This window comes from Culicoides brevitarsis, chromosome 2 (assembly GCF_036172545.1).
Source record: "Culicoides brevitarsis isolate CSIRO-B50_1 chromosome 2, AGI_CSIRO_Cbre_v1, whole genome shotgun sequence".
NCBI lineage: Eukaryota > Metazoa > Arthropoda > Insecta > Diptera > Ceratopogonidae > Culicoides > Culicoides brevitarsis.
In genome coordinates this window covers 27,902,348-27,914,879 of record NC_087086.1, presented here as the reverse complement: position 1 = coordinate 27,914,879, position 12,532 = coordinate 27,902,348, and the positions used below count along the sequence as shown (strand labels likewise).

Sequence of the window (12,532 nt, the reverse complement as noted above, 5' to 3'; positions counted from 1 at the left end):
GTTTCTAATATTTTTATTTTTTTTATTTTGTACGAAAATAATTTAAAATTAGAACAAATAACTCAAACGTTACACAAATGATAAAAAAATTTCTTCGTTATTTTTAAATTTAAAAAATTAATGCAACTTTAGTAATTGATTTTATTATGAAAATTATTTTTTTAGATAATTAAAAACAAAATTTAAAAATTATCATATTTTTTTAATGGTTTTATTAATTTATGGTTGAAAATTGGCATTAATTAATTAATTAAAAAAAATTTTAATTTTATTGAACAAATAAAATAAATAAAAAAATAATTAAAATATTTTAAAAAGTATATAAATTAAAAATAATTAATAAAAAAATCTATAAAAAATTTTTAAATCATACATTGAAAAAAATATCTGAAACATATTTTTTGACTTTCTTACAAGGCGTCTCCATTTCGCATCAAAATCTCACTTTTGTCATTTAACCGACTGAAAAATACCGTCAAATGCTTGTTTATTGTCATTTCCTTCCTTATTTCGCTTTTCTTCGCCGCCGTTCGCATATCTTGTCAACCGTCACTTTTTGCCATTCATCAAATTTCGTCTCAAGGGAAACACAGAACGAACGTAAGCCTTGTCAAATTTCGCTCCGTTCGCTCGCTGCACCACTTTCACCTACATACGAACGCAAAAATGTAAACACTTTTTCCCACATATGGCACAAAAACTGGGCTACTACACGTACTTTGTGGGTAAAAACTGTCAAAATTCCAACTATTGACAACGAAGTGGTGTTCTGCGCAGGAAAACAGTTGTTTCACGCGCACACTTCATTGAAAAATATGAGGATTTTTATTGAATTTGAAATTTGGATATTTTCATGAAAAATGGTCCAAATCAAGTGTTTTAGTAGTTTATTAGTTTTTCTGACTGTGTTCTTAGTTTATTTCACAAAAAATATCGTCGTTTCCGTTGCCGAACAGAAAATTAGGAATAATTTGTAAGGAATTTGAATTTTTTTCTCTCCCACGTAAGATTTTTCACGGGAAATTCCCGTTTTTCGTGTTTTTTGTGGCTTTTAGAGTGAAATCATGGAGTGAAAAGATCGCGTTCGAGCTGTGGAACGTCGGGAGTTTCATCACGAAGCGCGACGAAGTGATAAAGGTGAGTTTTTATCTGCTTCTGAGACTCGAAAAATGACATCGATGCACTTTCAGAGTTATGAGAAGTCACAAATAGTGCCCCGGAAGGGGGAACAAATAGTAGAAGATATAGCGAAAGAGCTAAAAAACATGTTTGAAGCGAAAGTTAGTGCGATAAAGGTAATTTTTCTCCCAATTTTCAACTTTTTCCTCGATTTTCATGATTTTTCCATCAATTTTTTTGCAGCGAACAATGGATGCTGCCGAGAACAAAGCACTGTCCGACGACGATATCGAAGTCGATGACGACTACGTGTACTACAGTTCCAAGGAAATGGTCGAAATTCCCGAATTCGGGGGACCAATTGGCTCCACGGAGCCGCCCGTCTTCAGCGAAATCGACGAACTGAAGCCCCGGAAGCGGGAACAGAAGCAAATTGTCCTCACGCCAAACAAAAAGTTCAGCAACGAGCCTGTGAATACGTCGCTGAGCTCGGTGCATGTGCCGACAAATGTCTACGATCGCGCGCCCGAAGTCATCAAGGCCATCAAGTGGTCCGAGGAGCTCGACAGCATCTTTGCCAACAATTATGCCATCGATCCGTCGTTGTCGTGGCAGTATTTCGCCAGTTCGACGGGGTTTCTGCGACAATTTCCCGCCGCCAAATGGGAATCGAACCCCGTGGATTTGTATGATGCGCGGCTGAGGACGTGGTATATTGAGGCGGCGAATAGCCCGAAGGATATCATTATTTTGATGGATAATTCGGGCAGTATGACGGGACAGAGGAAGGATATTGCGAGACATGTCGTGGAAAATATCCTCGAGACACTGAGTCCGAATGATTATGTGAATGTGCTGTTGTTCAATGAGACTGTGGAGGAAGTTGTGCCGTGTTTTAGGGATACACTCGTTCAGGTACGATTTTTTTTTACGAAATTTTTACTCAAAAATATTCTTTTTTAAATATTTTTTTAATTTTTAATAATTTTTTTTTACCAAAATTTGCTAAAATATCATTTTATTAAATATATTTAAAATTATTTAAATTTTTATTATTTTTTTTTTCTTTAATCAAAACGTATTTTTTTTAAATAATTTTTTTAATTTTGTTTTTTTTTTTCTTATGTAATATTTTTTTTTTAATTTTTACTTTTTTATTTTTATTTTAATTTTTAAAGCCAAATTTTGCATTAATATTTATTTAAAATTATTTTGATTTTTATTACCAAATTTATTTTATTTTTTTTATGTTTTATCAAGACTTTTTTTTTACTTAATTTTATTATTTTTTCAAATTTGATTTTTTTGATGAAATTAATTAAAAAGTTTTACTTAAAAATATATTTATTGTAGCTAAAAATATAATTTTTAATTTAAATATGTTCATAAAGTTTTTTTTCAAATTATTTTTTAAAAATTAATAAAGTAATATTAATTAATGTATTTTTATTTAATTTATCAAGCAAAAAAGGTCTGCTTTATTTTTACTCAAAAATTATTTTTTGTTGAATTTCCAATCAAAAATGTATTTTTAAAGTTTTTTCTCATAAAAAGGTTTTTTAACTTTCGCCCAAAAATATTTTTTCAGATGAAAAAATAAAAACAGAATTTTTAAAACAAATACTTACGATAAAAAATGAAATTTAATATTAGGTACCATTTTTTTAAATTTTAATTAAAACATTATTTCTCAAAATCTAGTCAAAAAGTTTTTTTGTATATTTTTTTAATTATAATTTTTACATATTTTTTATTTTGGTTAAATTTTCACTCAAAAATGATTTTTTTAATTTTCACTTTAAAAAATTTTTTTTATTAATTTTTTTTTCAAAACTGGAAAATTTTCACTGAAAAAAATTATTTTATTTAATTTTCACTCAAAAATAGATTTTAAAATTATTTTTTTACATTTTTTTTAACAAACAACCAGTCGCTAACACTTTTATTTTTTCATTTTAGGCCAACATGCTTAACATCGGCGAATTCAAGCTACACTTGGAAAATATCGAAACAAAAGCCAATGCCAACTTTTCAGCTGCCCTCACGAAAGCCTTCGAGATGCTGCAAAACCACAAAGAAAGCGGGCTCGGTGCCCAGTGCAACCAAGCCATCATGTTAGTGTCCGACGGTGTCCCCTTCTTCCATAAAGATGTCTTTGAAGCCTTCAATTGGAACGAAAAGCCCTACATCCCGGTTCGCATGTTCACATATTTAATCGGAAAGGAAGTCGCCGACGTGGAAAAGGTCAAATGGATGGCTTGCGAGAACTTGGGTTACTACGTGCATTTATCGACATTGGCTGAAGTGCGGGAACAAGTTTTAAATTACATTCAAGTACTCGCGAGACCTTTAGTGCTCAACAAAACTGAACATCCAGTGATTTTTTCGCAAGTTTATGCGGATGTTGTGGTAAGAAATTGAATTTTTAACTAAAAAAAATTAAAAATTTTTAATAAATTTAATTTTTAGGACCCAAAAATGACGGATTACGAATGGGAAATCGAAGAAAGGACCGAACAGAAAGAAATTTATCGCCCGCGATTGAGCGAAACGCCGTACGAATTGAAAAATGTCAAACGATGGTGGACAAGAAAGGGCATCGTAAGTCCTAAATTGACTTAAAATCAAAGTTTTTATTAAATTTCCCTTGAATTTTTCAGATGCCGGACCAAACAAGTTCCAAATATAACTTTATGATAACAATTTCGATGCCAGTTTTCGACAGAAGAGAAAATGCGGTAAGTTTCTTTTGAAATTTTTAATTTTTTTCTTTCAAATTTTTCACTTCATCCTCGAATTTTCTCCCCCAATTCTATAAATATCAAAAAATATTACTTACTTGATTACTTATTATATGAAAACTACTACTTCTACCACAACTAAACTCAAAAACTTAATAAATGGAAGAACTTAACTGAAGACGTACTGGTAAACGAAGCTTATTGGGTAACAATTACGAAAGAGGTACCAGAAGATAAATAAATTAGGATAAAAAAGTATTCAAAAAAATTATAGCCAGAGAGTATTTTAAACAAAAAATTAGATTTTTTGTGATAAAATTGTTGTAGACAGTTTTTAACAAAAAAATATAACTATCGCGCTTTAGGTAGATTTTCTAGTGATTTTTAAAAAATATATATAAATAAATATTTAGGTGATAATAACTTTTGTAGATTATTTTCAATGTTGGAGTGGTATTTTTTTTTATTTACAAAAGGGAGTTTTTGGAAGGTTTCATAGGGATTTTTCGACAAAAAATTGTAACTAAAAAGCTTCTGGGAGTTGTGTTTGGTACAAAATTTTAATATTTTTTAGAAGAAACTTTGCAAATATTTACAATTTAACAAAATATAACATACATGAAAACAATATTTTTAATTATGTTTTCAATATTTTTTGTTTTTTGATAAATTTTATACTCATAAAGCTTGGATTTTATATAAATTTACTCAAATTTTTATATTTTTTTTTTAATATTTAATAATATTATAATAATTTAATAATTTAATTTAATATTTAATCATTAATATTATTAAATAAAAATGTTATATTTTTAATAATTATTATTTTAATTTTCACTTGAGCTTTTAACTCACTTTTTTATTTTAAAAAATTACTTTCAAAGTTATATTTTTAATTATTAATTTTAATTTTAAAATTTTTAGCTTTTTCAATTTTTTAAAAATTACTTTTAAATTATATTTATATTTTTTTAATTATTATTTTTTTATAATTATTATTTTTTTAATTATTAATTATTTTTTTTAATATAAGAAAATATTATTTTTCAATAAATTTTTATATAATTTTACATTAAAATTTTATTTTATATTTTTTGTTGTATATTTTTATTTTTTTAATATATATTTTAGATATAGATACATTATTTTAGAACACAATACAAACATATTGTAAAAATAATAAAATAGTTTGACACACATCATAATATTTATCATAGTAGAAAATTATAATTATTATATTATTTTATCCAATTTATTATTTATATACAAAATATTAACATTAACTTTAAAATTATTATATTATAAAATTTTGTAGAATAGAAAAAAGTTAATGTTAATACCTAAACATGTTTAAAATTTATTAATTAAAAAAATATTATAAAGGATAAGGCAAAAAAATGTAAAAAGGGAACAAAAATAAGCAAAAAGTACAATTAACGAAGAAAAATTGTATAAAAAAGTTATACATAAAAACTTTTATTATATATAAATGTGTTAATGGAAAAGGGTTCAAATTAGCTCTAAAACGGTAGAAAGCTAGACAAAAAATATAATCAATATTTAATCAGTGTTGTGTGAAAAAATCCATAAATAGTAGTGGTATATATCCAATAATTATCAAAAAAAAAAGTATCTAAACATATTTAACCATCCTATATAATCAATAGTTTGACCATCAATCTGGACCTTAATTACTTACGAACCGACCACCTTTAGACTAGAAACTTTTTTCCTATAAATAATTGACAAAAAATATATAATCTTAGCAGTACATAAACTTAGGTGTTGGTTTTACTTAAATACTATCGTCCAAAGTTAGCTTATAATTTTTTATTTTGAACAAATAATATTATTTTTTTGTATTTTTCAACATTTCACAGACTCGCATAGCAAATTTGCTGGGAGTTGCTGCAACGGACATCCTTGTCAAGGAAATTCAAAAGCTAATGATGCCTTTTGTGGTAAGATTTTTTTTGGGTTTTTTAATAATTTTATAGTAAAATTTATTTTTTTTTAGTTGGGAGTCCATGGATACGCTTTTCTAGTCACTAATAACGGATATATCATTGGACATCCGGATCACAGACCAATTGTGAGTTTTTTAAAAAATATTCTTTTAAACTAATTTTTAATTATTTTTGTATTTTATGAGCAGTTCAGGGATATCTTGAAACCTGCCTATAATGATATAGATTTTACGGAAGTTGAAATAATGGATGATGACAAGCCGATACGACAATTTTCGCCGTTTTTGTTGAATGTGAGTTGAATTTTAATTATTTTTCATAGCAATTTTTGTTAAAAAAAATTATTTGAAATTTTATAAAAGAAAATTAATTCATTCAAATTAATTAATCAACTATAATTATTTATTTAAAATTGATTAAAATTTAAAAAAAATATTTTATCCAATTTTTTTAAGAATTTTTATTCAGAAAGATATTTTTTTTAATTTTATCTTTAAAAAAATTAATTTAAATTAATTTATTCATAAATTATTAAAATAAATAAATTTTTATTTATTTTTATAAAATTAAAAATTGGTATATTTTAATTAAAATTTTGTTCGAAAAAATTAACTAAAAATTAGATTTCAATTAAATTAATTTAATAAAAAATATTTTGATTAAATTTCATGAATTTTAGCTTAATTAAAAAAAATTTTAAGAAAATTTTTATTTAAAAAATTATTTTATACTAATTTTATGAGAAATTATTATTAAATTTTTTCTTTTTTTAAATAGACACGAGATATGATTGTCAACCAATCAACTGGTAGCAAATACATGTTCGTAAAATATCATCATGATTACATGGTAAATTAACTCTTTCCTTATTTTGATCAAAAAATTAATTAATTTTAATTTATTTTTTCAATTTAGCGACGAGTATCTCGTACAAAACGGCATTATTATTGGACAAAAATTGAGGATACGCCATACACGCTTGTCGTGACGTATCCCAATTCGCATGGATATCGCATTCAAACACGCATTGAAGACGAAATCCATCGAAATATTCATTCGAAGGTCGATATTCTGAGTTTTTTCAGTGGCAGAAATTGGAGAATCCATCCAGACTGGTGAGTTTTTCTACAAAAAATTAAGAAAAATAAATTTTTCATGAATTTTCGATTTTAGGCTGTATTGCAAACATAGCACAGAGGTGCACGATACGCCAGAAAAGGAATTGGAATATTTCCTGCGTCGCATGAACAAACCTGGATGGAAATGGCCACTTAGTAAGACGCCAATTCCACCGGAATATGCCGTCTTTGTAGCTCAGAATAAAAGTACTACGGACAAGGATCGATATTATTGTAAGAAAATTTAATTTTTAAAGATTTTTTGTGATTTTAATGCATATTTTTAATTTTAGGTGATCGTGCCTTGATGCAATCCTTAGTAAATGACGCCAAAATTACGCAATTCTTTAGTAAAAATTTCACTAGCATGGATAAAGGGTAAGGATCGTTAATTTTTTTAAACTTTTAAATGTCTTTAACTGTCACAAAATGCACAATTAATGATTTTTTTAACGAAATTTAATTATTTTCACGGAAATTTTTCATTTTAAATTAAAAATTTTACTTATTTCACCCAATTTTATTAAAAAAAAATTAAAAATATTAGTCCAAGCCCCATTGCAGTTTTAATGGGTTTGCTTCCAAGGTATAGTAAAATCGCTGAAAAGGAGTCTTTCGACACTAAATTGCACCAAAATTATATTTTAATAATTTTTTTCGCATCAAATTTGAAATAATTCGATTGCAAGTCCTCGAAATTGTTTCAGATTTGATCAAAAAATAATAAAAATCAATAAAAAATTTGATTCTAATTCAATTTTTTATTATTTTTCATCAATAGAGATGAATTCAAGACACGTTTTGGAATAACAGTCGCCTTCATCGCCACCCACAGTGGATTGACGAGATGGCAGGAGTTCACCAACAATCACGTGAATGACGTTTTAACGGGATCGGAGTTCAGCGAACAGAATATTCGATCGATTGATGAAGTAAATTTCAATTTTATTTCAAAATTTTTAATTTTTTAATGATTTTTTGGTCTTTTAGATTTGGTATAAGAGAGCTGTTGAGCAACATTTCATTGAAAATGAGAGTTTTGTGTATTCCGTGCCGTTTGCCAATTCGTACGGCGATGAGACAGAAACTCTTGTAACTGCCAGTCATGCAATTTTTGTAACGGAAAAGAATAAATCGGCACCAGCGGCTGTCGTTGGTTACCAATTCCAGTTGGAAGCGTTGGATAAGTTGTTTAAAAATATCACAAATAATGTAAGGAATTGACGGGAGCTGAAAAAAATACTTAAGTTTTGACTTAAGCTTAAGTAAAAATCAGTTATGTTTGACTTAAGCTCGACTAAGGCCAAATTGTTCGTTTTAAAAAAATAATGTTTTTACCCAAAATTTGATAGAAAAACTAAAAATTGGTAGTTGATTTTTGACTTAAGGTGTAACTTAAGCTTAAGTCAAAATATTTTTAATGGAAATTCGCTTAAGTTTTGGCTTAAGTCTCACAAGCAAAGCCGACTTTTAAACTTTTGACTTAAACTTAAGCTTACTTTATTATACTTAAAGTATAAAGTTGAGTTTAAGTCAGCAGAATCTTTTAACTTAAGCTTAAGTTACACCTTAAGTCAAGCAGATTTTTGCTTTTCTACACAATTTTGAAAGAAAATTTTTTTTTTTTGAAAATTACAAAAAAAGGTTTTAAATTTATCAATTAAGTCAGCTTAAGTCAAACTAAATTAACTTTTACTTAAGCTTAAGTCATAAAATTTTTAGCTTAAGTCTTAAGTCAAAATTTTTTAACCCTGAAATTGACTTTTTTGATAAAAAATTGAATTTTAATAATTTTTTTTTGTGAATTTCAGTGCCAACAAGAGCAACGCGACGAAATCGATTGCTACATAATCGACAATAACGGCTACGTTTTGATAAGTCCGCGTCTCGAAAGTACCGGACGCTTCTTCGGTGAGGTGCGTGGCGACATTATGCAACGCCTCATCGACGAAGGCATCTACAAACGCGTCGTTATCTATGACTATCAAGCTGTTTGTTTCCAAGAGAGAGGCGGCAATAACAACAAGGGAGTTTCTTTGAAATCCGTCTTTGGACTTGCGAGCATTTCAAAGTTATTCTCCTATCTGCTGCTTTACTTGTCGTCTTTCATACGCACTGTGGTAACGGACACCTTTGAGAATCTCGGCCAGCTGGGTCCCGAGGAGTACGAGTATGAGTTCACCGAGCCGACAGAGTCGACGGAGAACAATAGTAAAGATAAGGAACAAAAATTATATAAATTATTTAGCATTAGAAAAACTAAGCCTCAACCCTGTGATCAAACGCTAAATTTATATCAGTTAAATGTCGATAAGCACGACAAGGTCTTCAATAATGACTCGAATAACTGCGAACGGTGAGAAATTTTCCTTTAAAAAAAATTTTTTTTTTAATTAATTTTTTTTTTTAATTTCAGACCTTTCGCCATCACACCGATAACGGGAACGAATCTCCTCTTATTGGTCATTGACAGACTTTGTCCGTACAACACGTTTTATCTCACGACAGATCCCGAAGATCAAGAATATGGCAACTACTCGTTGGCATGTCTCAAGAACGAGGATAGTTGCTTCCGAAAGAGACCCGCAAAGTGTATTGATCGTCATGAGAATGTAAGAAAACTCAATTTTTCAGTATTTTTTTTTAATTTTAATTTTTTTTTGTAGGAGACGTTGATAACTTTGTGTGGCGACGCACGATCGAGCGCCCTCATCAACATTCTAGTCCATATTTTATGTATAATGTTCCTTTACATAAGTTAGCCATAGACTTTTCAAGCGTAATTCACCAGATTTTGTAAATTTATTGCTAACACAATTTATTAATACAACAAAAAAAACTTCTTATTACCTTTTTGTAATAAAACTAAAGAACAAATTTAAACTGTTTGATTATTATAAATAATACTTTTAGACAAGAGCTTTAAACAAAATATTTAAAAAAAAATAATTATAAATAAAATATAATATGACCATACCAATTTTTACTAAAGTCAGCTTATTAAGTTATACCATAAATAATTAAAAAAATTAATTTCGTTGTTTTATTAAAAAATGGCTTCAAAATAAAAATTTTTTAATGTATGAAAGGTATTTAACAACTTTTTTAATTTTTTTGTATTAAAATTTATCTATCAGATGGCAAAAAATTAATTATATATTTATTTTTTATTGAAAAATATTAATTTTTAATAAGGCGAATAAATTTTATATATCCATTTTTTATCGCCCCCTCCGATTTTGTTGAAAAAATTCAGGGGGAAAACTAAAAATTGAATTAAAAATTTAAATATTTTTGACATTTTTTTTAATTTTTTTAATTAAAAAATTACTGTTTACGTTAAAATCATACAAAAAACAAAAAAAAATTAGCTTTAATCATACATTTCCTATTGAAATGTAGAAGAAAAATTTTTTTTGAGTCACGTGACCAAAATAATTTTTTTTTTCAAAAATTTTTGTTTTAGGAGTTTTTTTTTATATTTTTGTTCTTTTTTAAGCTCAAATTTGAAAATAATATTAACCAAAATTAAATAAATGTTAAAATCAACGTTTAACGTCTAAAAATTTTCAAAAATTACAATAAAAAAATTCAAAAATATTTATTTTTTTATTTCCCCCCTTCATTAAAATCCTCACGGGACAAAAAATAAAAATATAATATTTATTCGCCTAAAATAATAAAAAAATATTTCTTTCAGAATTATAGAAATTATTTTTAAACTTTTATCTGGAGCTAAAAATTGCATTTGAAGAGCAAATAATTTTTTTTCTGTTCCAGAGGTCAATTTTTGGTGAAAATAAAATTAAATAATTTAATTAAAAATTTTGTTAATTAAAATTAAATATTTTTTTTAATATTTTTTTACCATTGTGAGTAAATATTTATTAAATTAATTATTTTTTAAATTAATTTAATTTTAATTACTTAATTTAATTAATTTTTGTTTTTTAAATTAATTATTTTTTTTTTTTTGTAAATTATTTCAGAGTAGTTGGAAAGTTTAATTTTAAACTTTAAAAGTTTTTATATAAAAAAAATTAAGAGTTAAAAATTAATTTATTGAAAAAAATTATCAAACTTTTAATTAAAATTCGTTTTTTACCCAATAATGTTAATTTTTATTATGAAAAAAATTTTTCAAGATTATTCATTGCACAAAATAATATTGAGTCAAAATAATATTGATTTTTAAAATTAAGGACATGATTTGAGAATTAAAAAATTAGGTAATTTGTGTTTATGACAATGTTTCAAAATCAAAAAGGTTGGCTATAATTATTTTTTCCTTAGATTTTCAAGATGAAATGGTCCATTTTTCTGAAATTTTATTATGAAAATGTTACTTTTTAATGAAAAAAAAATAATTTGAATTATTTCCGCTTTTTTAGAAAATATATTTTAAAAACACAAAAAAATTTTTTTCTTACCTTTTTTATCAATCTCATCAAAATCTTGTAAATTCAAACTAATTTTTTTTTTCATTTTTGGAAATAATAAAAACATCACTTTTTATTTGTCATCTAAGAACTACACATAAATGCTATAATATAATAAATGGAATAATAAAAGCAATCAATAAAAAACCTGAATTATTTTCTGTTATTTTTGTTTGATAAATGTTTCATCTCTTTGTATATACATTAAGGTACTTAAAAATAATCTCTAACTTAATATCGATTTTCTTTCTATTTTTTTTTTTTCATATAAAAACCTTTTTTTTAATTCATCTAAATTTAGTTATTTAAGTAAGAATATCATTAATCAACCACCAAAAACCCAGCTTTTTAGGTCGAAGTAACGCCTTTTCGCGCAACGAGTAAATTTAACACGGCATGCCTTCGAATGTAGCTGACAGCTTTTTTATGAGTAACCATCGTGAAGTCGTATCCGTTGCACTGGAGGATTTTATCGTGCGTTCTGAGGCCAGCTTTACTTGCGGCACTGCCTTCGTGTACTTCGGTGACATAAATTCCCTTAAAATTGAATTTTTTATGAAAATTTTTGTTTTTTTAGGAAAAATTTAAAACTTACGTAGTCCGTGTATCCCTGAGGCGACTTTTTAAAGTCCTGATCAATTCCGCCGCCGATTTTGAAGCCACATTTGAGGATTGGCTGCCCGTGCTCGTCAATATCTTGCTCTTTTTGCAGCGTAATTGGAATCTACATGAAGAAAAAAGGGAAAGTGAAAGTTTTTCTTTTCTCTTTTCAAAAGTGAAAATTCTTATTGGAAAGTTTTTTTCACAGATTTTTAATGAAATTGAGAAATTTGGAGTGAAATCTTAAAAAATCTTAGTTTTTAAAGGAAAAATCAACAGGAAACCACTTGTTCCAGGGCAATGAGATCATTTTTTCGTGGTCCAAAAGGGCGGAGACCCCTCGAAAAAGTGACTTACGCTCAAACATTCCATGGCTGTGCCAGCCTGATGTTGAAAAGCCATCTTCGCCATGATGAAAAATGCTTTTTGGTTTGCGTTTCCTGAGAGAATTCGATGAAAATTGATGAAATTCGGGAAATTGATCAGACTTGTTTTGGTTTTTTATGTTTGAATTAGCAAGTTGCGATTTTTGTTCGTCTCAAATCAGC

General features: G+C 27.0%; 2 protein-coding genes across 2 annotated transcripts; one reads left to right on the top strand and one right to left on the bottom strand.

Annotated features, from left to right (window-relative positions):
* The first annotated feature begins 829 nt into the window (after nucleotides 1–829).
* Nucleotides 830–9,857, top strand: LOC134831471 (voltage-dependent calcium channel subunit alpha-2/delta-3). Its single transcript, XM_063845203.1, is given in 21 exon segments — nucleotides 830–973; nucleotides 1,056–1,137; nucleotides 1,191–1,295; nucleotides 1,363–2,034; nucleotides 3,079–3,528; nucleotides 3,589–3,720; nucleotides 3,780–3,857; nucleotides 4,027–4,083; nucleotides 5,741–5,821; nucleotides 5,878–5,952; nucleotides 6,016–6,120; nucleotides 6,605–6,676; nucleotides 6,743–6,942; nucleotides 7,001–7,179; nucleotides 7,239–7,332; nucleotides 7,493–7,531; nucleotides 7,727–7,877; nucleotides 7,936–8,157; nucleotides 8,757–9,301; nucleotides 9,362–9,557; nucleotides 9,612–9,857. Coding segments are annotated over 21 exon segments (3,744 nt in total). The 5' UTR covers nucleotides 830–860; the 3' UTR covers nucleotides 9,708–9,857.
* Nucleotides 9,858–11,443: 1,586 nt separating this feature from the next.
* LOC134831469 (tax1-binding protein 3 homolog) lies at nucleotides 11,444–12,501 on the bottom strand. Its single transcript, XM_063845202.1, has 3 exons — nucleotides 12,342–12,501; nucleotides 11,980–12,108; nucleotides 11,444–11,921 (listed from the first exon to the last, which is right to left on the bottom strand). The coding sequence occupies exons 1-3, from the start codon at nucleotides 12,393–12,395 to the stop codon at nucleotides 11,733–11,735; spliced, it is 372 nt and encodes a 123-aa protein (XP_063701272.1). The 5' UTR covers nucleotides 12,396–12,501; the 3' UTR covers nucleotides 11,444–11,732.
* Between the last annotated feature and the right edge of the window lie 31 nt (nucleotides 12,502–12,532).

Coding starts and splice junctions, on each gene's coding strand:
- LOC134831469 (XM_063845202.1), bottom strand. CDS start 12,395: ATGGCGAAGATGGCTTTTCAACATCAGGCTGGCACAGCCATGGAATGT. Junction 12,109..12,341: donor CAGCCATGGAATGTTTGAGC/GTAAGTCACTTT, acceptor TTCTTCATGTAG/ATTCCAATTACGCTGCAAAA. Junction 11,922..11,979: donor CTCAGGGATACACGGACTAC/GTAAGTTTTAAA, acceptor TTCAATTTTAAG/GGAATTTATGTCACCGAAGT.